This window comes from Heloderma suspectum, chromosome 1, assembly GCF_057233095.1.
Source record: "Heloderma suspectum isolate Gila_16-S chromosome 1, 16-S_ref, whole genome shotgun sequence".
In the NCBI taxonomy this organism is placed as follows: Eukaryota; Metazoa; Chordata; class Lepidosauria; order Squamata; family Helodermatidae; genus Heloderma; species Heloderma suspectum.
This window is the reverse complement of record NC_139458.1, coordinates 180,880,358-180,905,813: the sequence shown is the minus strand read 5'-3', so window position 1 is coordinate 180,905,813 and position 25,456 is coordinate 180,880,358. Positions and strand designations below refer to the sequence as shown.

General features: G+C 47.2%; 1 protein-coding gene across 1 annotated transcript in view; it reads left to right on the top strand.

Annotated features, from left to right (window-relative positions):
- Window positions 1-25,456, top strand: part of KCNH7 (potassium voltage-gated channel subfamily H member 7) — a 430,246-nt gene that overhangs the window by 278,151 nt on the left and 126,639 nt on the right. The window contains exon 6 of the mRNA XM_084811821.1: window positions 4,781-4,995. Within this exon, the coding sequence (XP_084667947.1) occupies window positions 4,781-4,995 (215 nt within the window). The remainder of the gene's footprint in view (window positions 1-4,780; window positions 4,996-25,456) is intronic.

The window sequence follows — 25,456 nt, the reverse complement described above, 5'->3', positions numbered from 1 at the left end:
AAGTTCTCAAACTGGTATCAAAAGAACGTTTGAGTCAGTACCAGGAGAGTCTCTCTGGGAGAACATTCCCTAAACAGCACACCACAACCAAGCAAGTCCTGGCTCCATTTGCCTCCTGCGTTACCTCAGAAGAGGAGAAGGGCCTCTAAAGAAGATCTGAGTGCTCCTGCCGGAGTAGGTGTACCCATGCTCCCATGCCATGTCTGGTTTTCAAGGTAACCACCAGCATTTTGAATTGTGCCTGAAAACAGACAGTTGTTTTAGCACCAGCAAAGAAGGGTTCTAATATCCTGGTCCTGTTTAGCAGCCATATTTTTGAACTAGCCATAGTTTCCAGACAGTCTTCAAAGGCAGCCCCACATAAAATACATTACAGTTGTCTAATCTGGGCTGCTGTTAGATTAGCTCCTTAGGGAGCAATCCATTGGGGATAGGCGGCCACCTCTGAATTCGGAGGCGACCACCTATCCAATGCAGGAGTGAGGAGGGGATTGTCTCTGCCATTCTCCAGCCACCCTGCATTCGCAGCCAGTCAGCCGATTTCGGCTGTCTAGCTGCAGGACATCAGAGTGCGGGGTGGGGAGGCTGGACAACATGTAGGAAATGTCATACCGGCACTTCTGCACTCCCCGCTCCTCCTTGCCCCTGGGAATGCCCCCTTTCGCCCTGCTCCATGCTGCTTTTACGAGCACAGAGCATGGGGACAATCTGCACCGCCTACGAGGGGGTGGGGAGGCGGTCCTCTGGAACCAACCAATCCTATGGCCATAGGTCTGCGGCCATAGGATTGCACCCTAAAATGATTAGCACAGGGGTGTTAAATAAGCTGAACTTTAGCTGGATCATCCTGCCTATAGTCATTTTGCTACAAACACAGACCAGGATCTAGGCTGGCAGCTTTTAAGCTCCCTGCTTCAAGCAGCAGCCTTCCAAAGCTGCCCCCCCAAAGCCCTCTCCCCAGATTAGGGAGCCCTCCAGGATGGCATGCTGTAAGATGTGAGGGGCCCCCATCCGAAGGAACGTTTCCCCCTCTTCCAGTGCTCAGACAGAAGTGCTTCTCAATCATGCACGAGAATCTTTAGTTCCCACCTGTTAGCTGGTTCAACAGAATTAAAATGGGGCCCTGCAACATATGTTGGGGTAACAATCAAAATATACATTTTTCAGATAAACTATTTCAAGTCTTTGGATACAGAGTGTGTTTTTTTTTTCTTTTCCTCTGCTTTTCTTTATTCTGCTGAATATCAGACAATGGTCGCAATGCCAAAGGTAATGTAAACATGTACAGTGTATCGTCCAATGCTTCTGAGAGCCACTTTCTTTGGCATGTTAACTTGCCTGCTGTATGAAACATATAAATGCAACATTCTCATGCTGATTTCTATCGGGCTGGGCACATGACAAAAATGATCGTTCTTTCACTTGGTGAATACATCATGATTCCCTTTGCTAATTTTGCCACAAAGTAATGCTAAATGGGCAGTCAGAGGAAGCTGTGAAGGAATGGGCGAACCATGAATATGCTCTTTTAGAGGCCATTGGCTTGGTTCAGTTAATCACTTTTTAAGTCTTCCTGATTTCAATGGGAGAGTTAAGCTTGTGCTTAATTTTCTCCCATTGCAATCAATGGGGCTTCAAAGTGCTTAATGCTGGCTGGATTGTGCCCATATATACAGTAGATATATATATATGAGATGAAGGTAGAGTGTGAATGCTACCATTCCTCTGTAGACAAAATAACCACCAAAGCTTCCAAGTTAAGAAGATGCACGCGCGCACACCCAAAAATGCTACAAATTGGGCTTGCAACGAATAATAATAGCAATGATACATTTTAAATCCAATTCAATTCTACCTGTTACGCAACCAAGAAAACTGACAAATAATCTGGACCCTTGTGCCATTCTTCACTTATTCCTCTTTTGTCTCCTTAAAACTAGTGTCACGCTCCTGGATGGCAGGGGGTATGGTTTAAGCTTGCTGTAGTCTTCCAATGTGCATGCATGAATTTCATTTGCAATTTCACGCAACGAGAATTCTTGATCCCATACGTTACATTCTGGAATGGGTCCTTTACACCAGGGCAATGCCCCTCGAAGGCAGCCAAATGGAGCCTTTTTGGTTTATATATATACAATTTGGATCCAATTCATTACATTTCTTTTGCACACCTGCAAAAACCCTTCCTGCCCAAAAGCTTCACTAAACTGAATCCAGCAATTCTGTCTAGAGTTGGGGGTAGGGGTGGGGTGAAGGAGGGGTCTGCTCATTTTGGTCCTCTTCAAGATTTCATGCATGTCGCAGAAAAGTTTGTGTCGTTGGTCAAATGTCTCCTATCAAAAGTGCATGATGTGCATGAGCCAACATCTGCAAGCAACCCGTCGTTACCAGTGGATGAAGTCCGCCCATTTGCTTCTTTTGCCAATCAGCAGCGGTTTAGATACAGTGTGTGCCTTTTTGTACAGTGAAGTCATATTTGTGAGTGAACTTGGTGCCGGTTTGAAGTGCTCAGGGTTGTCCATGTTTGTTTGTCTATTTGCAATATGTTAATTCATTTCATGGTGAAACCTTTTCAAGGTGGTTTACGAACCAGAAAGCATAAAAAATAGAAATATGCATACAATTAACTAAAACAGCACAATCTTTTCATTTCAATACAAAAATAAAAACTCCAGTTAAAACTACAGCTTATAAAATGTAGACCAGCATCAATATTCAATTAAAAGTGGACTGAAGCACCCAGGCCCATTTAAAAGTTGTCAGAGAGGGAGCCATACATACCTTTCTGTGGAGGGGCATTCCCTAAAGATGGGGCCACCACTGAATAGGCCCTGGTTATTGTTATTATTATTAATAATAATAATAATAATAATTTATTTATTTAGTACATTTCTATACTGCCCAAAGCCAAAGCTCTTTAGGCGGTTTACAAAGATTAAAAACATTAAAAATACAGTATACAGAGACTTATGCCTTCCAACGTAAGATGGACCTTACTGATGGGCCCTGGAGCAAGGCCTCCATGGCCAATCTGAGAGCCGGGGCAGATTCACATGTCTGCTTTGTTTTGGTTTTTTTAATTACTGTTACCTGCTATGACAGGACACATTTTAATTATATCTAAATTTTTAGAAAAAGAAAAACAGACTGGAAGCACTAGAACAGCAGTGGGCAACTTATGGCTCTCCAGATGTTTTGGCCTACAACTCCCATCAGCTCTAGCCAGCATAGCCACTAGTGAGGGATGATAGGGGTTTAGGCCAAAACATCTGGAGGGCCACAGGTTGCAAGCCCCTGAATGTGCTCCCCTTTGTTGACTCCTAGCACAGTGGTAGCACAAGCAGCTGTGGCACAAAAGAGATTTCCAAATGGGTTTGGAAAGTTATCTCAATCTATCATCTTTTCATTCAGCTGGTGATCTGAGAGCACCAGTGCTAATTTCAATAAATTGTGCCCCTTGGCTTTTCTGCCTGATCTGGACATCTAGTTACTAGGACAATATTTGTCACATTTGCTTTCCAGCCTGTTTTCTATCCTCACAACTACCCTGTGAGGTAGGATAAGCTTCAGAAGGTGATTTGCCCATGGTCATTCCTGAGCTCCATGGCAGAGGGCAGCTTTGAATCCACGGTCTCCCTGATCCAAGCCCAGCACTCTATCCATTACAGCACACGGGGACTGTCTGGTGCCGTACAGCTTCCTAATATGCCTATGGATTTTACTCAAGGAGGCTGGCTAGGGTCATGTCCATACCAGCTGAACAAGGGGAAAACAGCTCTGTTTTCGCCATGTTGAATTCTGGCTGACATTGAATGATCCCGAATTAATCTTTTTCATTGTGTATATGTGTAAACAGCAACCCATTGGTCTCCATGTTGAGTGGCAGCATGAGTCACTTAAACGTGGATGGCAGCATTAGTCATAAGAACATCAGAGGAACCCTACTGGGTCATGCCAGAGGTCCATCTTGTCCAGCATCCTGTTGCCCACAGTGTCCAATCAGGTGCCTCTGGAAGCCTCTGTAGTAGCCACTGGTATTTGGTGGCATGCTTTCTCTGACCCTGGAGGTGCCATACAGCTGTCATGGCTAATAGCCACTGGTGTACCAATCTTCCATGACTTTTGTCCAGCAGTGGGCAACTTGTGGTCTTCTAGATGTTGTTGGACTGCAACTCCCATCATCCCTTATCACTGTTTATGTTGTGGCCAATGGGAGTTAGAGTCCAACATCATTTGGAGAGCCACCCCTGATGCAGAGGACCCAAAATGTCGTCTAGATTGCCGGCACACCTAAAAGAGTTCCTGTGTTCCTGGCTTTAGAAGTTCAGAATTCTCAATCTAGCCTGAATATCTGAACAACTTCAAAGTAAGTTTATCCGGATGAAATCCAACGATGTCCATCCACCAATCGAATGGACACTGTTGGCAGAACAGATTCCCTCTCTCCTGTACATCCTTCTGTGCACCCCCAAAACCTGGAGCAGATTTGGGAGTCCAGGGGGGAGGAAAGGAAGACTGGAGGGAACCCTCTGTGTTTGTTTGTTTGTTTATCTATTTATTTAGGGCATTTATATCCCACCTTCTGTGTAGAAGTTTTCACATTCCTGTTGTAATTGCAAGAGAAAAGTGACCTACATGGTTGAAATTTGCCCAGTCAGTTTTTCACAATTAAGATATTGAATTACCTGCTTTCAGTACTGCTTTCCATGGTTCATGGATACCGGATCATGGAGTTATACAATACTGACATTTCCCCCACACACACACTTTTTTTTTGCAGGTCCTTTTAACCATATCAAGTCAAGTCTATTAGGATCTACGTCAGATTCAAACCTCAACAAATACAGCACCATCAACAAGATTCCCCAGCTCACTCTGAACTTTTCTGATATCAAAACTGAAAAAAAAAGTTCATCACCTCCATCGTCAGAGAAAACTATTATTGCATCCAAAGTGAAAGACAGAACGCACAATGTAACTGAGAAGGTAACACAGGTAGGAGCTTTATATATAGATAGATAGATAGATTGGCTCTATGAAACTTATGTTATTTTGCTTCTCCTGGATGTACAACTGAGTGTTAATTTTATCACTCATTCTATTCTATTTTGCAGTAATCTTCACATCAGTTATGCATTCGGTTTAAAATAAGTCCCCTAGAAACCACATTCCAATACATTGCCCAGGAGATTTTATTCCACGTGTATATTTGTACATCTGATTACATATGCACATATTTTAACTGGTAAATGTATGAACTCTGCTGGATTTCTCCCGCTCCACCCACAACAAATGTCAGAAATTCTGTCAGTGTTGACATTTACTGGCCAGTGGGAAATGTCAGAACATTCAAACACTGTCAACAGATTGCAGAGGTACCTTAGTGCCTTTGATGAACTTAATTCTAATTTCCAGCATTTACCAGTGAAGGGCAATTTATACTGAGACCCAGTAGTAAACGTCCAAACCTCAGTGCTTCATGACTCAGTCGTTTCTGCCATTCATCAGCACATCTCCAGGACTGCATGCATTCAATAAATGATCCCCATTTTCATTTGGTGTACTTGAAGGACTTGCTACACTAGCAGGAGCCTACATCTTCAGCCTAGGGGCTCTTGTCAAACAAGCTGCTCTGGGACCTGAGGGGCAGTGGTGATGCTGCCCACCATTCAAGATGTGCAATGCTTCTGACCCAGTGGGTACCAAATAAGTGCAAAATGGTGCAAAATAAGATGATGCTCCTCAAAGGTCTGCTTCGTCATGCAAAGGTCCTCCGGGGCATCCCTTCATAGTGTACTAGGATGGGAGCCCTATCAGATCAGACCCTCTTTTTACTTGCCACAGGGAGTGGCAGAGCTCCAAACTATTGGTGCAGGGACCATGTGTGGCTGTCCTTGGTTATCCCCACAATTACTTGAACTAGGTGGACCTCCAAAGCAGGGATGGGGAATGTTTGGCCATGCAGGCATTGTCGGCCTACAAGTCCCATGATCACTCGCCATTGGCAGTGCTGGCTGCGGCTGATGAAAGTTGTGGTCCAACAACATCTGGAGGGCTATATGTTCTAAAGCAGGAGTGGGCCATTTGTGGACCTCCAGATTTGGGGAGGGGGGCTACAACTCCCATCACCCTTTGCCATTTTATGTGATGATTAGGGCTGATAGGCATTGCAGACCAAAACATCTGGAGGACCACAAGTGCCCCACCCCTGCTCTGAAGGGTCAGTGGTGCTGGGATACCACCCAGACAGAACAGAACTTCCAAGGAAGCTTTTAAATTATGTGCCTAGTGGCTGTCATAATAAGTGTTTGCATTTATATAGTGCTTCATGCCTGTTTCTCTCAGCCATCCTTACAAAAACACCATCAGGTAGGCCGGCAGCGATCCTTATACTACAGCTGAGGATGAGAAAGGGGGAGAGAAGAGAGGCTGGCCTTAGACCACCCAGTGAATTCATGGCTGAAGTAAGATCTGAATCAGTGACATGGTCACTTACTGCTTCTTCCCTTAACCACTATGCTGTGCTAGCTCCTGAGTCCTGACTATATTATTGGAGGCACAGTTGTGCCTCCAGTAGATAAGATGATCAGTCAAAAAAGGATTCCACAATGTTAATTGAAAATCAGGGGGGTGGGTTATTCTAACCTTAATAAAATTGAAAAGGTTGCACCAATCTTCCTGAAAAATCATATGTGCCAGACAGAAATGTCTATTTTACATAACCTGAAATTTTCACGAAGATTGGTTAAAGACTGAGGGAGAAAGGGCAGTTAACAGAAAAAATAAAATAAATACTCAGTCACGCAGTTTTGGCATTGAAAAAGTTTATTTATTACATTACATTTGTTAGTAAGAGAGGTTTTCTCTTTTATGCATAGTATTTTCTATAGCAGGGGTGAGGAACCTCTGACCCAGAGGCCAACTCCAGCCCCCCTGAGGTCCCAGTCTGGCCTTCCAGGGTTCCCCAGATGGCCCTACCTCCTTTCCCCCAATCAGCCATCATTTTATGGTTTTCCAGCTTTTGTGCAGTTTTTCCCCCATTCTGAAAGGTTGAGATGCCCCTCCTAAATATTAGTGACTGGCAGTGAGAGCTTCATGGTAAAATATGCTGGTTTTTTGGCCATGCCCCTTTTGCCTTTGGCCCCACCCACCACTGGAATGCAGCCCCTGAGAGCTTATCTGAAATGGAATTCAGCCCTCAGGCTGAGTGAGGTTTGTTTCATACCCATGTTCTACAGCTCATAATTAGGGTGCTGGAGGAATTCGAGATGGACTAAAATGAGTTCACATTTCAAAGAATCTGACCTGCGGAATCTGCTGCAGACTGGCCACCTCTGGCCACACCGAGTCCCTGGACTTTTGGATCTTTGCTTTTACTTCCCCAAAATTTATGTAAATGTATTCATAGGAAAATACACAAGTTTCTGTGGAGACTGGTAAATATACAAGGGAAAAAGTTGAAGGACATTGAATGGAATAGGGGACAAAACACTGAATGTTATGTGCTAACATAAATTACGTAAATTGTTGCGTACCCTCTTATGAAATTATTTGTGTGTTTTTTCTGCATAACAAAAAAAATTGGATCTGTCTGTGAACGGACATCAGAATGAATGATACCACACAATCCACAAAACACACATGGGACAGATTTCACAAAATCCGGGCATCCCTCCTCCTAATGGAGCTGTGTGATGTTGGCTGTATTTCAGTGCTAATAAGGGTCAAAGCAGACATGGCTTTAAATATGTAGTTAGCAGTAATTCTTTTTTTACTATCGTGTAAGTGCAGGGGGACAAATCCAGATCAGGGCCCCAGCATGAGGGTTGTGGGGTCTTCAACCCTCCCGCTGCTGTGGTCCCAACCCAGATTGGGGGGGAGGGCACACCTGTAATTTATAGTGCCAAAGAGTGATCCATTTGCCAATGAGAAGGGCTGCTTATAAATATACAAAGATGTATTACCAAAGACATCAAGAGGATCTCATATAAGCCTTTCTTTTTTTCTTGGATATACTTTCTGAAGCAACATTATGGGTAGTAGCTAATGTTAGGCCTACATAGAGGAGTCCTGCTGGAATGAATAGGACCTAAGTTATTCATGACTAAGTCTCCTTCATTTCAATGGGTCTACTCTACACAGAACTAACATTTGATACTACCCTACGTACCATTTTTACATATGCCAAGTTTTACATATGCTCAATAGTTACACTCACAAATACCTGAATGAGGTGGGGTCTTTCTCATTCCCTTCAAGATACATAGCCCAGGCTATTGGATGAAGTGAGAGTATGGGGCCAACCTGGCAGACATTTCTTTCTATCCGGAGATTGGCCAGTGGCCAAAAACTGACTAGATGGTTTGTTTGTTTGCTTCTAACAAGGCTCCAGTCATTGTACTTTGTCTGACAGCTGTGAAATGTTTAGTCTCCTGTATATCTGATTCAGTAAGTCTTGAGTTATTTAAGCTTGTTGAACATGGAAATCATTTTACTATTTACAAAGCTACTTTTATAAGTTATGATCATGTAAGTCCAGCTTCTTCTTCTTCTTCTTCACAAGGCAAAGGTTACAACAGCTGGGATTGTTTAGCTTAGAAGAAAGGGGAGCCATGATAGTGATGTACAAGGTTATGTATGGTGTGGAGAAAGTGGGAGACATTTTTCTCCCTCTCTCATAATACCGAGGCTCATCCCATGAAGCTGATTGGTGGGAGATTCTGGACAGATAAAAGGAAGTTAAACTATGGAATTCACTTCCTCAAGTTGTAATGATGGCCACCAATTTGGATGGATTCAAAAGAAGATCAGCCAAATGCCTGGAGGAGGAGGCTATCAATGATACTAGTCCTGATGGCTATACGCTACCTCCAGTATCAGAGGCAGTATGCCCATGTACACCAGTTGCTGGGGAACATGGGTGGGAGGGTGATGATGCACTCATGTCCTGCTTGTGGGTTCCCAGTTGACAGCTGGTTGGCCACTGTGTAACAGAATGCTGGACTAGATGGACCCTTGGTCTGATCCAGCATGGCTCTTCTCCTTCTCCTAAATGCTAGTGGAATAATGTAAAGCCAAAATATGTCATTCAGATTTACTCATTATTCCATATCAGAGAGGAATGTTTGAAAGAAAAAATAGATCTACTTTTAAATTAATAGCCAAATCATTTATACATTTTATACAAGCCCTGGCAGAATCAAGTTCAGGTCAATCTGACCTGCCGGGAACTCTACAACTCTCTAAATTTAAACTTACATTTGAAGTACTCCATAAGGTGCCAGGAATTCTCCACAGAATGCTTCCAATGAAATTTGACATGAGCTTTGTGTTTCTGTTCTCTTTATAGTTTTATACAATTCTGTTCCCAGTGAAATTCACAAAGCTTGGTTTAAAAGTGCACCATTGAGAATGAGAAAGAAATTAACAAAGCATCATGGATTGCTTTTTTCCCCTGTATTACCTTTTCTTGCTTATCATTCACCAGCATCGCCTTCAGCATCAGCATCAGCATTTTCATTACACATATCACCAGCCAGCATCAAATAGGTGTTGCATATACAAATATATCATTACATCCAAATATGAACATGAGAACCATATAACTAGGTAATACATACCTATTACCTTCCCACTCAGAAACATCTATATGTCTAGCCTATAACCATCCCCTATCTTCCCTATAAATACCCATCTTAATTTATTTTACAATGCTACCTCTATTCCTACTTTAAAAACACCATGTAAATAACTTATTAGTGGTCATAAGTGTAAATATAATCATAAAACTTTATTCATACATTGACATTTTACAAATTCATCAATAGTCCTGTTGGTAGTCAATAAGAATTATAAATGGTCAAAGATATTCAACAAAACATATTTAAAGTCATAACATCCTATTATTATTATTTTATTATTATTATTTTTATTTATATAGCACCATCGGTGTGCATGGAACTGAGGACAGGCCCCTGTCGTGAGGGTCTTAGAGTTTATTCCATCCGCTTAGTAGACCCCATTCAAAGAACAGGGCTATGCATGTTCTGACCAGCTGAAAATATGATCCAAGAAGGGCCTTTCCTATCATGTTGAACCTTTCTCTTGAACATTTACCTCCAGTTTAAAGGATCTCAACTGGCAAGTGATGGGAAAGACCTGAGATCCAGGATGGTGACTGCCAACCAGAGCAGACAATGTGGGGCCAGATGGACAAATAGCCTGGTCTGGCATAATAAGGCAGCTTCTTCCTGTATTCCTCTGCACAGAAGGTTATCAACTGCTCATTCAGAAATGTATCTTGTGTTCTTAGTTTGCAGTGACGATATATAGAATGATTTGTGTTCTATTCAGTAAGCTTTTTTAATCTCAGCACAGTGGGAAATGGAAAGGCATCGTGCATTTTGTCTGTGCACTGGCATATGTAGAATGTTCCCTAATATAGGCCCATTTGATCATGAAGATCATCGGGGGAGGCCTCGCCGGTTGTACCGCAACCTGCAGATGTCCATCTGTTGGCAACCCAGAAATGGGCCTTCTCCGTGGTGGCACCCACTTTGTGGAATGCCCTCCCCGTGGTATGCAGGAGGTGCCAACTGTGGCATGTTTTAGGTGTGAGTTAAAGACCTGTCTTTTCACCCAGGCCTTCCCTGTCTGATTGTGCTGCCCAGTTTGTTGGTTATTAGTTCTCTCTTGTTTTAATTGAGAAGGGGGGGGGTTGTTTTAAATGTTTGTAGCAGAGGTGTCTTATATTCTGCTTTTAAATGTCTTAACTCAGACAGTTGGTATTTTTAACTTTTATATTGTAAACTGCTTCAAGATGTCTATTTAGATATAGCTAAGCTGTCTATAAATTGATTAAATGAATAAATAAATGTTATGGCCCCACTGTTCATGTGTAGGGGGCATGCAGCTGGCCACATCCCTGATGTCATGTGGCTTCCCAGCCCCACCCCAGACATCGATGTATTGAGTGTGGGTGTCTGCATAGGAGAAGTCTTTGCACAAAGAATTCTGTGCATGGGCTTCTATTCAGGAGAACAGGACCATGTGTGAACAGCGGAGGATGGGTTCAAGGAACTGTATGAGGTCAGGGGTGGGAACAGCGGCACAGCTTCACTGCCCCGTCCTACATGTGGAGCCCTCTTCACTTGTATAGCACATGAAGGAGGCTATGGCCATAATTTTTATTTATTTATTTATTATATTTATATCCCACCTTTCTTCCATCATGGAACTCAAGGTGGCTACATGTGGTTCCAAGTGGTCTCCCATCCAAGCACTGACCAGACCTAAACTTGCTTAGCTTCAGCAAGGTGACTGCCTCATGTGCCTTCAGACTATGTCCTGGGATAATGCATTAGCCACCTCTGATGTCCAAAGTTTACAATATTAATGATCTAAGAAGAGTCAGTTTTTAAAAGAGCTACAATAATGAGCCATACACTGGATAATACATGGTTATTGAGAAACTGAGGCTGCAGTCCTAAACTGAGAAGTAAGTCCCAGTGAGTGCATGTGGGCTTACTTTCGTGGATGAAAGTTTATGCCAGAATAAATGTGTTAGTCTTTAAAGTGCCACAGGACTCTTTGTTGTTTTCAATGGAATAGAAATTTAAATAAATACAGCTGTACTCAGCATGACTATATAACTATTGTAGATCTGACATCTTGAAGGCGATATTAATTCTGTAGCATATAACTAATAGCTGTGAAAATGGTCTACCAATGAGAAGCCTGTGAACTGTACACTTTGTCATATATTTACCACCTGATTTCCAGATGACCCAATAGACCTTTGGTGAAAGAAAAAACTAACTTGATTTTATATCCTTCTCTACTGTTCATCTTTCTTGACAACCAACTCAGAAGCACAGTCCAATTGGTACATATTTTATACTGACAGGTTCAGATGGGGTCTTGGCACTGACTGTCAGTATCAAGAATGGCAGTCTGTTTTCCACAATGAGGTTAGGCCATGTTGTCCTGTCTAATGCAACCACCTGGAATTGTACGTTATCTAGAGACTCCTCGGCCCTTCGCCCAAGGCCAGGCGCAGTCCCCGCTAATTGGGGAGTGACAACAGCTGGGTTTGGTGGGGAGTTCCAGCCTCTTGGAGGCAAGGGCGGCCCACCCAGGGCCTGAGCCGGCGATTGGCTAAGGGAAATCTGCCCTGAGTTGCCAGGGCTGGGCTTCAGAAGAGGGCTGAGGGAGAGGCACGGGGCCTCCCTTCGCCCTGGTCGCTCTGGCCCTGCTGGCAGCTGGTTGCTGCCCTAGGAGGCCCATTCTTCGGTGTGTTAAGGGTAGGCCAGGGAGCTTTACTGTTTTGCTTGGGTGTGCGTTTGTTAAGCTCTCAGTGTATGTTTAAATAATTGGGCTTTGTACCCTTTCCTGCAACTTGCTACTTCCATTCTTTCCTTTCCCTCTACCCCTTTATTTTTACCTTAATAACCTTTTATCCAACCTTTAGTTGATAGGATTTCTCTGCATAACCTCAGTGCTAATTTCAGTGCCTCTTGGCCTAGGAGGAGGGCTACTGGGTATTTTGGGGGACTGGAAGGCTGGGTTTGGCCAGTCCTATTTTGTGGGAGAGCTGGAATCTGTTCCAGAGTGGTCCTTCCTTGAAGGAAAGTTGGAAAGAGACAAGTCAGAAAGTCCTCCCATGGGCACACAAAAAAAGTAGCTTTTATTAAAGAAAGGTGAAATGAAAAAACTTGACATCTCCCCCGTAATGTTTTTAACACCCAAAAATGAGATTCTAGCTTTCAAACTATCATTTTTATGAAAGAGGCACAGTGGTAGGCAACGTAATAATTTTCTCTCTCTCTTTCTAGTTCTCACACACATACATTCTATTTCCTTAGAGACATCGGATTCATATTAGGGTGCAATCCTATGCATGTTTAGACCAAAAAAAAAAAAAATCCTACAACTCCCAGCATGCCCCAGCCAGCCATCCCAGCTGGGGTATGCTGGGAGTTGTAGCATTTTTATTTTTATTTTTTGTCTAAACATGCATAGGATTGCACCCTTAATCTCCAAAGCAAAAAGGCAGTGTTAGTTCTGAGGTGAACCACTGGGGTTAGGTGAGGACTATAGAAGAAGCCACTTCCTACAACAGTTTTTAAAAAACTGAATATAATTTTATACCTGCTTGATCACAAGAAAATATATCGATTATACTATGTTAACTCATTAGACTCTTATCAAAACTAGATTTTAAAAAAAAAAACTAATCCTCATAGACCATCTTCACACACTGCAATTCTGTGGGAAAACCGCCTACTCCATCAAGGTTTGCCGTACTGCCTAAACGAATCATAACATTGTCCTCCACATTTCTCATGTAGCTCTTTGGCCCAGTGCAGATCTAATGTTTCCAATCAACTAGGCATGATTGACACCAGAATTAACACTAGCCATGGTTAGCTCAACCCAGAGTTAGCAAATGTGGTTGGAAAGAGTGACTTGAAGCTAACCATGGTTATCCGTAACATTGATCCAATATAACACTGCATCATGGTTAACTCTAATTAAATAATAAATGAGGGGAGAATTTACATGAGATGGGGAAGAGAAAGAGGAATAAATCTTAAATCTCATGGTTGAGAAATTGGGAATGTTATATTTTCATCAGGCCTATGAGATCATACGGGTTAAAAATCATATTCAGCGCATTTAACTTCAGTGTCACATGGTGGTATTTTGTGAAACACTCTTCTTAAATGCATCTCTTACTGATATATCTCTTCAGTAAATATGGGAGTTGGCGCTAATCCCAGGAGAAGCAGGGAATCGCCTTGTTGAAATGTACGATGTGAAATTACTGGGTTGCATTTTTCCCCTTGCGTGGGATGTGTGCCCCGTGTCAGAGCTCATAGACAGAAAGAACACATTCACCCCTTCGAAACTGGTCCAAGGTCATCACTGCAGAAATGTCTCCAGGACTAGTTTTGTGCTGGAAAAGATGGGTTGGATCCAGATTTAGTCATACCGAGAGTAGGCCCATTGAAATCAGTGAGACCAGCATGATTAAGTCCTACTGATTTCATTGGGTCCGCTCAAAGTATGACTAAATATGGATCCAATCCCAAATCTGCAGTAGTCACTCTTCCCTATCAACCATCTAATCACACAAATATTGTGCAAAGAAGTTTTGTATTGAGGAAGTGTTGTATTGAGACAAACTGAGAAGAAGTAAGGGTTCTGTTGAAGTTGCTAGGGCCCACAAAGAGTTGCTACCACTCCCAGAGAAAGACCAGGGGAATCTGTGTATGCCGATCCATATAAACTTATGTCAATATAAAATATGCCAATGACTACTTTTGAGTCTACACTAATAAAATAGCCAGGTAGTATCTAGGCTTTTGCATATGGGCCCCAGTGTGTCTATAGTAGTGGGTGGGGTGTCAGAGCATAAGGAGCCATGCTGAATCAAGCCAAAGGTCCATCTAGTCCGGCATTCTGTTCACACAGTAGCCAACCAGCTGCCTGTGGGAAACCCACAAGAAGGACATAAGCACAATAGCACCCTCCCACTCGTGTTCTCCAGCAACTAGTTTTGAGATGCATGCTGCTTCTGATACTGGAGGTAATCTATAACCTTCATGACTAGGAGCCATTGATAGCCTTATCCTCTTTATTGTTAGAGTTTCCCTCCTTATTCTCCAGTCTTGGTCTTGCACGCACACATACATATCTATTACACACTATGCATAGAACACATGCACACACTGTGCACAGAATATATTTGTGGTCCAATGCATACATCTGAATGTATGTTCCACCTATGTGATCCATCCATTCCTTTTCAGAGTGAGCAGATGATGAGGGATTACGTATGTAAGAATGTATGTCTTAGGCCAGGCGTGGGCAGAGGGTAGATCTCCAGATGTTTCAGACTTCCTCTCCCAAAAGGTCCTGCCAGCACAGCCAATGGTCAGGAATACTGGGAACTGAAGCCCAAAACATCTGGACATCTACTTTCTGCCCACCCCTTCTTCTTAGTGGGGTGGGGTGGGGAAGGGTGACTGCACTTCATGCAGCTGTGTGTGGGACTTCTCTTTGTCTAGGCCAGTACTTTTCTATCCTGCTAAATGAAGAGGGCAGAATAATTGGAAGCCTCCTTGTAGTTCTCTTCAAAACACTGTGAGTCCTATGGGGGAAGAATCTCCTCCATAGCTTCCAGCTATACACAGTTAAGCCCAGTATTATCAGCTTTTTAAGAGGCTGTCAAAATCTGGCTCACCTACATGGTTGGACACTCCAGTTGTCTGCTTTTCCCTGCAGTGGTAATGGTCAGTTTTTTAGCAGTTCATGATGATCTGAATCCATCCAAGGACTTCCATGAATTTGACATGGGTGAGAGTTCGCTGTAGTGGCCTCAGTGCAGTAAAGCTGTTGTTTTTAATCTGATGTTGCTAGGGCCAACGTAGATGTGACCTTATTCACATCATGTGAATTTGTGTGGGTGGACCGTTTGGAGTTGTTGTTTTTAACAAAGAGCAGGTGTGAGGGGACCCAAACCAGATTTGGGCATGGCATAGTGGGAGGAGGGCTTTAACTCTTTGCCTTCACCATGATCACAGTCAGAATTGGTGACCTTTGTACCTACAGTTTGCAGTATTTATTTTATTTATTTATTTTATTTATTTATTTCTATACCACCCAATAGCCGAAGCTCTCTGGGCGGTTCACAAAAACTAAAACCAAACAACACACATTAAAACAATTTAAAATAAATAGAACATTAAAACCACAATATAACAATACAACCACAATAAAACCTAGCAGCAGTGCAGGAGTTTAAAATACAGATTTAAAACAGCAAAGATAAAAATTTAGAAAGCTAAAATGCCTGGGAAAATAAAAAGGTCTTCACCTGGCGCCGAAAGGAGTACAATGTAGGCGCCAGGCGAACCTCACTAGGGAGCTCATTCCAGAGCCGGGGTGCCACAACAGAAAAAGCCCTCCTCCTAGTAGCCACCCGCCTCACTTCCTTTGGCAGGGGCTCACGGAGAAGGGCCGCTGCTGATGATCTTAAGGTCCGGGCAGGCAAATATGGGAGGAGGCGATCTTTCAGGTAACCTGGCCCCAAGCCGTTAAGGGCTTTGAATGTTAACACCAGCACTTTGAATCGGGCCCAGAAATGGACCGGCAGCCAGTGCAGCTGGAAAAGTACTGGCGTAATATGAGCTCGCAGGCCAGTCCCTGTTAACAATCTTGCTGCCCTATTTTGGACCAGCTGAAGTTTCCGGACCGTTTTCAAAGGCAGCCCCACGTATAACGCATTGCAGTAATCCAGACGAGAAGTTATCAGAGCATGGATAACTGTAGCTAGGCTATCTCTGTCCAGATAAGGGCGTAGTTGGTATACCAGCCTAAGCTGATAAAAAGTGCTCCGTGCCACTGAGTTCACCTGTGCCTCAAGTGACAGTTCTGGATCCAAGAGCACTCCCAAACTACGAACCTGATCCTTTAGGGGGAGTGCAACCCCCTCCAGAACAGGTTGATTATCACCTAGCCGGGCAGACGAACCACCCACTAACAGTACCTCCGTCTTGTCTGGATTGAGTTTCAGTTTATTGGCCCTCATCCAGTCCATTACCGTGCCCAGGCACTGGTTCAGAACAGCCACTGCCTCACCTGGTTTTGATGAGAAAGAGAGATAGAGCTGGGTGTCATCCGCATATTGATGGCACCTCAGCCCACACCTCCGGATAACCTCCCCCAGCGGTTTCATGTAGATGTTAAACAGCATGGGGGATAGAATAGAGCCCTGCGGAACCCCATGGCACAATTGCCATGGCACAGAGCAATAATCCCCCAGCACCACCTTCTGGAATCGGCCATCCAAGTAGGAGCGGAACCACTGTAGTGCAGTGCCTCCAACTCCCAACCCAGACAACCTATCCAGAAGGATACCATGGTCGATGGTATCGAAAGCCGCTGAGAGGTCCAGGAGAATCAACAGGGTCGCACTCCCCCTGTCCCTCTCCCGACAAAGGTCATCCCACAGGGCGACCAAGGCAGTTTCCGTTCCAAAACCAGGCCTGAAGCCCGATTGAAATGGATCTAGATAATCCGTTTCATTCAACAGTGCCTGGAGCTGTCCTACAACCACCCGCTCAAGCACCTTGCCCAGGAAGGGGATGTTGGCCACTGGCCTATAATTGTTAACATCCTCTGGGTCCAGGTTAGGCTTTTTCAGGAGTGGTCTAATTACTGCCTCTTTTAAAGCGGCAGGCACCACTCCCTCTCTCAAAGAGGAATTTACAACCTCCTGGACCCAGCCGGACAACCCCTCCTTGTTTGATTTAATAAGCCATGAAGGGCAAGGGTCAAGCACACAAGTGGTCGATCGGACTTGGCCAAGCACCTTGTCCGCATCCTCAGGCCTCAGTAACTGAAACTCATCCAATAAAACTGGACCAGACGGTGCTCTGAACGCCTCTACCAATGGAACTGCATTAATCGTGGTGTCCAATTCATGACGAATCTGAGCGACTTTATCCTCAAAGTGCTGCGCAAACCTGTCACAGCGTGCTACCGAGGGTTCCACCGTCTCTCTCCCTGGCCCAGAATGTAAAAGGCCGCGAACCACTCGGAAAAGCTCCGCCGGACGACACTGAGAAGATGCAATGCTGGTGGAAAAGAACTGCCTCTTTGCCACCCTCACCGCCACAGAGTAGGCTCGATAGTGGGCTCTTACCTGTGTTCGGTCAGACTCAGCACAAGTTTTCCTCCACCTGCGTTCTAGCCGTCTCCCCTCTTGCTTCATTGCCCTCAGCTCAGGTGTATACCAAGGAGCTGGCCGGGCTCTGCTCAGAGGCAGAGGGCGCTTGGGCGCGATCGTGTCAACCGCCCGAGTCATCTCTGCATTCCACAGAGCGACCTGGGCTTCGACAGGAGCACCAGCCATACAAGCAGGAAAATCCCCCAGAGCCCTCTGGAAGCCATCGGAATCCATTAATCTCCGGGGGCGGACCATTTTAATAGGTCCCCCACCCTTGCAGAGGGGAAAGGCCGCCAGAAGTCTAAACCTCAGCAGGAAGTGATCTGACCATGACAAAGGGACAGATGTTAATTCCTCTACTTTCAGATCACCATCCTCCTGCCCAGTCAAGAAAACCAGATCAAGCGTGTGTCCTTTTATATGCGTTGGGCCAATGACATGTTGGGACAGCCCCATGGTTGTCATGGCAGCCATGAAGTCCTGAGCCGCCCCGGATACAGCGGCCTCAGCATGGAAGTTGAGATCCCCCAGGACCATCATCCTGGGGGTCCTCAACACCAAGTCCGAGACCACCTCCGTCAGCTCAGGCAGGGAGTCTGATGGGCAGCGGCGTGGGCGGTACACCAACAGAATCCCTAATCTGTCCCGGGTACCCAACACAAGGTACAGACACTCAAGATCTGCACTCGAATGAGCAGGAAGCCTGGAGAGGGAGATTGAATTCCTATAGACCACGGCAACCCCCCCTCCCCGACCCTCAAGTCGGTGTTGGTGCTGCACCGAGTACCCAGGAGGGCACAGCTGGGAGAGAGTGACCCCTCCCAGTTCCCCCACCCAGGTCTCAGTAATACATGCCAGGTCAGCCCCCTCATCCACAATCAAATCATGGATGAGGGAGGTCTTATTTTGGGCCGACCTGGCATTCAGCAGCAGCACCACCAGACCCGAGGGCAGACTGGTAAGGCTGCCAGGAACCATCAGGTTGGGGGAAGAACCAGAAGAGGGGACAGCTGTAAGGTGTCTAGCCCCTCTTCTCCTCATCTGGCCTGTTAATCCCCCAACGCCATACCTCCCCCTGCCCGTGACCACAGTTATGGTGGCACCTCCCCCACCCCCTGAGTTGTCCAATAGTCCTCCCAGGCACATATTAAAATATTAAGATATAAAATATAAAATAGTTTAAAAGAATATAAAAGAGATAAAAGAGAACAGCAGCTAAGAAGGAGCAGATAGTCCACGTTTGCCCCTTCCCCTGGTCTTTAAAGCTGCTGCCCTCTGCTGCTGCTGCTATTTGCTGCTGGTGTTGTGGCTGCTGGTGTCTCTGGAGAGGCAGGTGGGTGGGTCTTCAGATCCTACGCGACTCCAAGTGCGACGCTAAGTGCGCACTTAGTGTCGCACTTGGCGTGACGCCGAGGCACACGCTGAGGCGCTGCCTCTGGCAGCCCCGCCTTAAGTACCTGTTGGCAGGGGCAGAAGCAGGCTCAGGATCCACCTGGTGCAGCTGCTGGCTGGTCCTCCTTCCCCAGGCTCCTTCCCGAGCAGCCTCTGGCAGCCCCGCCTTAAGTACCTGTGGGCGGGGGCAGAAGCAGGCTCAGGATCAGGATCCACCTGGTGCAGCTGCTGGCTGGTCCTCCTTCCCCAGGCTCCTTCCCCTGGAAAGTTCCCATTGGGGCCAACTTGAGCTTTCCTCCCAATGCAAAGAGAGGACACAAGGGAGTTTCATGGGTACCATAGCAGGGGCAAAGGTTAAAGCCACTCCTCCCCTCAAGCCATGGGACTGACATGTCTGGGGGCTTCTTCTCGTGGAGTTTTCATCCTGCTATTGAGATTGGTTATGCACGGAAGTTTGTGGGTCCTTTAGATGATGTCATCAACGCCCAGGGCATCTCCTACACTAAATGACTTTTATTCCATTTTTTTTAAAGATCGGAGACATCTTTTAAAACAGCACTTGAGTTCTGCTTGAGCTCCCTCGTGAAAAAGGAAACGCCGCAATAAGAGAAGCTAGACCATAGCGCCATCTAGCGGCTGTATAATGAAACATATGGAAGACTCAGATAAGGGAGGAAAGGGGGTGTCAGGGTGGAAACTGAGCCGATAGAACCCCAGAGCAGTTCTGATTCTGAGGAGGATCAGCAATCCGTGGGAGAGGAGCCAGCTCATCCCTCACAGGCACAGCAGCTGGCAGAGATTCCTCCTGCCGGCATTCCTGGGATAGGTAGTGATCCTAGCAGTGAGAAAGTGCGGGAATGGGGCTTGCTAGATGCTCGATGCAGACGCAGGGAGCGACGAGCAATGGAGGGCGCAGAAAGGAGGTGTAGCGCCCGTTTGGCGCGCAAGCAGCGGCCGCCTCCCGTGGACCCAAGGGAAAGAGGGGGGATCTCTCCCTAGCCCATAAGTTCAGGGTCTTCAAGTGACTCTCCTTCAAACAGGGATCAACTGCCTACTCGGCGCGAAGGCCACTCTCTGTTCCTTGCTTAGTCGCTGGTGATTAGCATCTGAAAGAGTCATTAAGTTGTAAAAGGATTAAAGCCTTGAAAAGAATCCTTTCGTCTGTGTCTTGAGTTGGCTATTGGAGTCTACTGAAAGAGGCCACTAGGGCGCCCCCAACAGCTTGATCCCCATTCCTCTCTCTCTCTCTCTCTCTCTCTCTCTCTCTTCTCCTACTGCTGAATGGAGGGTGCCAGGGACCCGGCAGTGCAAGCTCTGGCGAAGAGAACCAGATTCTCCGTGATCAAGTGGCTCAACTGATGACTGCCGTACAGAATCTACAAGCTGCTGTTCAACCCCCACCACCTCCGATTCCCCCCTGCCGCAAGTGCCCGGTGGCTTTGCCAGAGAAGTTTTCTGGGGAGAAAGGACTTTTTCAGATTTTCCGGGCCCAATCAGAGCTGTACATGCACCTTTGACCAGAGGATTTCCTGACGGAACAGGTTCATGTGGGCTTCATCATTAACTTACTTTCAGATGTGGCAGCTAAATGGGCTTCGGGACTTCTTCTCACTAATGAGCCCCTGCTCGGGGACGATCAAGGTTTCATGACAGCGATGGCCAGATTTTTCGGTGACCCCCTGCGCACGCAGACAGCTTCTCGGGAGGCTCACCGCCTCAGGCAGGGCAAGGACTCAGTTTCCAGCTATGCGACAACTTTTCACTTGCTGATGCAGGATTTACAGTGGAATGATGCCACGCTGGTGGCTCAGTTTTTGGACGGTTTGAACGACGAGATCTTGGACAAGTTGGTGCGCACACCTAGCCCGCCTACTTTGGAGGACCTCATCCAGACCTGCCTCCAGATAGATAGTCCGCTGGAGGGCCGCCAGCAGACCTGGTGGGGCGCCGGGGGCTGAGATTTCCCTCCTCCCATTCCCCCCGTTTCCTGCCCCCTCCCCCACCCCCCACCCCTGCAGTGGGGGTGGAGGAGGCCTCGATGCAGCTGGGAGCTACTCAAGCCCCACTGCCGCGGGAGGAACTAGAGTGGTGGCGCGCTGAGCACCAATGCTTTCAGTGTGGAAAACTGGGACATTTTGCCAAAATCTGCCGTGCTAGACCCGCAGCTCCTCTGCCTCCCCCTCCTCTCTTTCCTCCCCCTCCTCCTCCTCGCCCCCAGGCCTGACTAGGCTGCCTCCCAAGCCTGTTGGGGGTCTCCAGTGTGGGGGTCGGTTCCACACCCAGTGGGTGCCTTCCACAACCCCCCCCCACCCTCCCATCTGCTATTGTATGTTCACCTCCGCTCCTCCCAGAGGGGTGGGGTGGAGGCCCTGGCTTTAGTGGACTCGGGGGCTATGACCAGTTTCATGGATGAAACCTTCGCCCTCTTCCACAAGATTTCTACCCTGCCTCTTCCTGCCCCTTCAGCAGTGGAGACCATCGATGGGCATCCTCTTTCTTCGGGTGCGGTGACCCGGATTACAGCTCTGCTCACTCTACGTGCCCAGTCCCACGTTGAGCAGATTCTGTTTCACTTGGCCAAGGTTCCCCAATACCCAATCGTGCTGGGTGTTTCCTGGCTCTCTAAGTATAATCCTCAGATTTCTTGGGGGCTTCAGCAAGTGGAGTTTGCGTCTCCCTACTGCCGGGAGCATTGCCTCCCGATCGAGGCGCCAGTCCCAGTCCAGGCCTTAACCCTTACCTCCCCCTCCTCGTCTGCTTCTGGCAGTTCTTCAGCTACCGTGATCCTCCCAGAGAAGTATGCAGTTTCTCGGGATGTTTTCAACAAGAAGGAGGCGGACCAGCTCCCCCACCACCACCCATTTGACTGTGCCATAAACCTCATTCCGGGGGCGACTATCCCCGCTGGATGACTGTATTCGATGTCGGAGCTGGAACTTCGAGTTCTGCGAGAGTTTTTGGACACAAACCTCAAAACGTGGCTTCATTCGCCCTTCCTCCTCCCCTGCCTGCACCCCTACCATCGTTGTGGCCAGGAAATCTGGAGAACTCCGCCCGGTGCATGACTATAGAGCCCTCAGTTTGGTCTCGATCCCTGACAAGTACCCCCTCCCCCTGATCCCTGAGACGCTGAAGCACCTGGGGCGAGCCAAGATTTTCAGAAAGTTGGACCTGCGTGGTGCCTATAATCTGATTTGCATCCAGGAGAGGGATGAGTGGAAGACCTGTTTCGGCACCCGGTACAGAGCGTATGAATACCTAGTGATGCCGTTTGGGCTCGCCTGCGCCCCCCCCCCCATGTTTTCATGTTTTATGAATGCCATCTTCCGGGACTATTTGGACACTTTCCTCATTGTGTATCTCGATGATTTACTTATATTTTCTGAGGACGCCCACGCCCATCAGCACCATGTCTCCACCATCCTCCAGCGCCTCCGCAAGCACCATCTTTATGCCAAGCTGGAGAAATGTGCGTTTGACCTAACCTCTTTGGACTATCTTGGCTATATTATCTCAGCTGATGTTATCAGGATGGATCCTGCAAAGGTCCAGGCTGTCTCTCCTGGCAGGTTCCATCCACCAAGAAGGATTTGCAATGTTTTCTGGGGTTTGCTAATTTCTATAGAAAGTTCCTGCTCAGCTTTGCTCGGCTGACATCTCCTTTCACAGACCTCCTTAAGGGCAGGAAATCTCCTTTTGGATGGCATCTGCCCAACAGGCTTTCGAAGAACTTAAGAAGCTTTTTAGTTCTGAGCCGATCCTGTTACATTCCGACCCGAGGAAGCCTTTTGTGGTGCAAACTGATGCCTCTGACTTTGTGGTGGGAGTGGTGCTTTTTCAGCCAGATCGGGCGGGCAGCGAGTTGCAACCCTGCGCCTACCACTCCAGGAAGCTCAACATGTCTGAGAGGAATTATACCATCTGGGAGAAGGAACTGTTGGCCATTAAGTCCGCTTTGAAGACCTGGCATCATCTGTTGGAAAGGGGCACAGCACCCAGTTGAAGTTAGAACCGACCATCGCAACCTGGAACATCTTCAGACAGCCCGTGCCTTAAACCAGTGGCAGATTAGGTGGTCGCTTTTTTTCCCCCGGTTCCACCTTAAGATTTGCCATGTGAAGGCCTCCGACAACCTACAAGCAGATGCTCTTTCTCGTAAACTGGACTTCCAGCCAGGGGGTGAGGGAAATCCCCCCCCCCCGATTCTTCCCCCCAGAGCCTGGCGGCAGCTGTGGTGCCTCACTCTTGGGAGGAACTCCTTCACTCTCCACAGGCTCAGGATGCTTTTGTTTGCACAAAAGTGGAGGAATTGGGGCTAGCCTCTGCCCCCCCCCACTCTACCCTCTTCTCTTTGCAGGGTAGCCTGCTTTACCATTCCGGTCGAGTCTATGTGCCTTCTAGACCCCTCCACGAGAATGTCCTCCATCAGTGCCACAACTCCCCCACCGCTGGGCATTTTGGCTTCGCCAAGACCCTGCACGGAGTGACGCAGGATTTTTGGTGGCCTCATGTGTGTCGGGACGTCAAGACCTATGTCGCCTCCTGCCCAACCTGCCAGCGGGCAAAGGCCCCCTCAGGCAAGTCCACAGGCTTGCTTCACCCCCTGCCTACCCCCTCAGGACCTTGGAAACTGCTCTCCCTTGACTTCATCACTGACTTGCCTCCCACACATGGTAAGACTACCATTCTGGTGGTGGTGGATTTGTTTTCTAAGATGGCCCATTTCATCCCCTGCTCTGGGTTGCCCACAGCCAGGGAGACAGCGGAGCTGTTTTTAGCACATGTTTTCCAGCTCCACGGATGGCCCGAGGGTCTCATTTCGGATAGGGGGGCCCAATTCACTGCCCATTTCTGGAGGGAGCTACTTGGGCTTCTCCATGTGATGCTCCGTCTTTCCTCCACCCACCATCCACAGTCGGACAGTCAGACTGAGCGCACCAATGCAACTCCGGAGCAATATTTGCACTGTTATGTCAATTACCAGCAAGATGACTGGTTTTCCTTGCTGCCTCTCACAGAATTTGCTTATAACAATGCCTGCCATGCTTCCACCTGCCAGACTCCATTTTTGGCCAACTTTGGTTACCACCACAAGGCTTTCCCATCCACCTTAGCTCCCTCTTTGGTGCCGGCAGCCCATGACTTTTTAGAGCAGTTGCAAGTGGTACACCACCTCTTACAGGACTCCCTCGAGCAAGCCAAGACAGCCTACAAGGCCTCTGCAAACCGGCGGCACCAGCCGGGTCCGTCTCTGCAACTGGGGGACTGGGTTTGGTTGTCCACCCAATACCTCCCCTCTCACTCGCCCACAAGGAAGCTCGTGCCTCGCCGCACAGGGCCTTTCCATATTACAGCCCAGATTAACCCGGTTGCTTTTCACCTGGCTCTCCCCACCTCCATGAAGATACATCCTGTTTTTCATCAGTCCTTGCTGTCCCCCCTGGTTTCTGGTGACCCTCATCGCTCGGTCGGTTCCCCCCCACACCACCAGTGCTGGTGGAGGGGGAGGAGGAGTTTGAGGTCGCAGAGATTCTGGACTCCCACCTTTCTTGCGGCCGCCTGCAATATCTAGTGGACTGGAAGTGGTACGGGCCAGATGAACCTGGGAACCCGCGGAAAATGTGCATGCTCCATTGCTGCTGAGGCGTTTCCACCAACTATACCTCCACAAACCTGAGACACCAGGAGAAGAGCACAAGGGGGGCCCTCATGGGAGTGGGGATGATGTCAGGATGGAAACTGAGCCGACAGAACCCCAGAGCAGTTCTGATTCTGAGGAGGATCAGCAATCCGTGGGAGAGGAGCCAGCTCATCCCTCACAGGCACAGCAGCTGGCAGGGATTTCTCCTGCCAGCATTCCTGAGATAGATAGTGATCCTAGCAGTGAGAAAGTGCAGGAACAAGGCTTGCTAAATACTTGACACAGTCACAGGGAGCGACGAGCGATGGAGGGCGCGGAAAGGAGGTGTAGCGCCCGTTTGGCGCTCAAGCAGCGGCCGCCTCCCGTGGACCCAAGGGAAAGAGGGAGGATCTCTCCCTACCCCATAAGTTCAGGGTCTTCAAGTGACTCTCCTTCAGATGGGGATCAACTGCCTACTCCGCTCAAAGGCCACTCTGCTGTTCCTTGCTTAGTCGCTGGTGATTAGCATCTGAAAGAGTCATTAAGTTGTAAAAGGATTAAAGCCTTGAAAAGAATCCTTTCGTCTGTGTCTTGAGTTGGCTACTGGAGTCTACTGAAAGAGGCTGCTAGGGCACCCCTGACAGGGGGGAAGGAAGCACATGTAAAGGGAGTCTGCCTTGATCCTGCATTTAAAACAGAAGCAGAAAGTC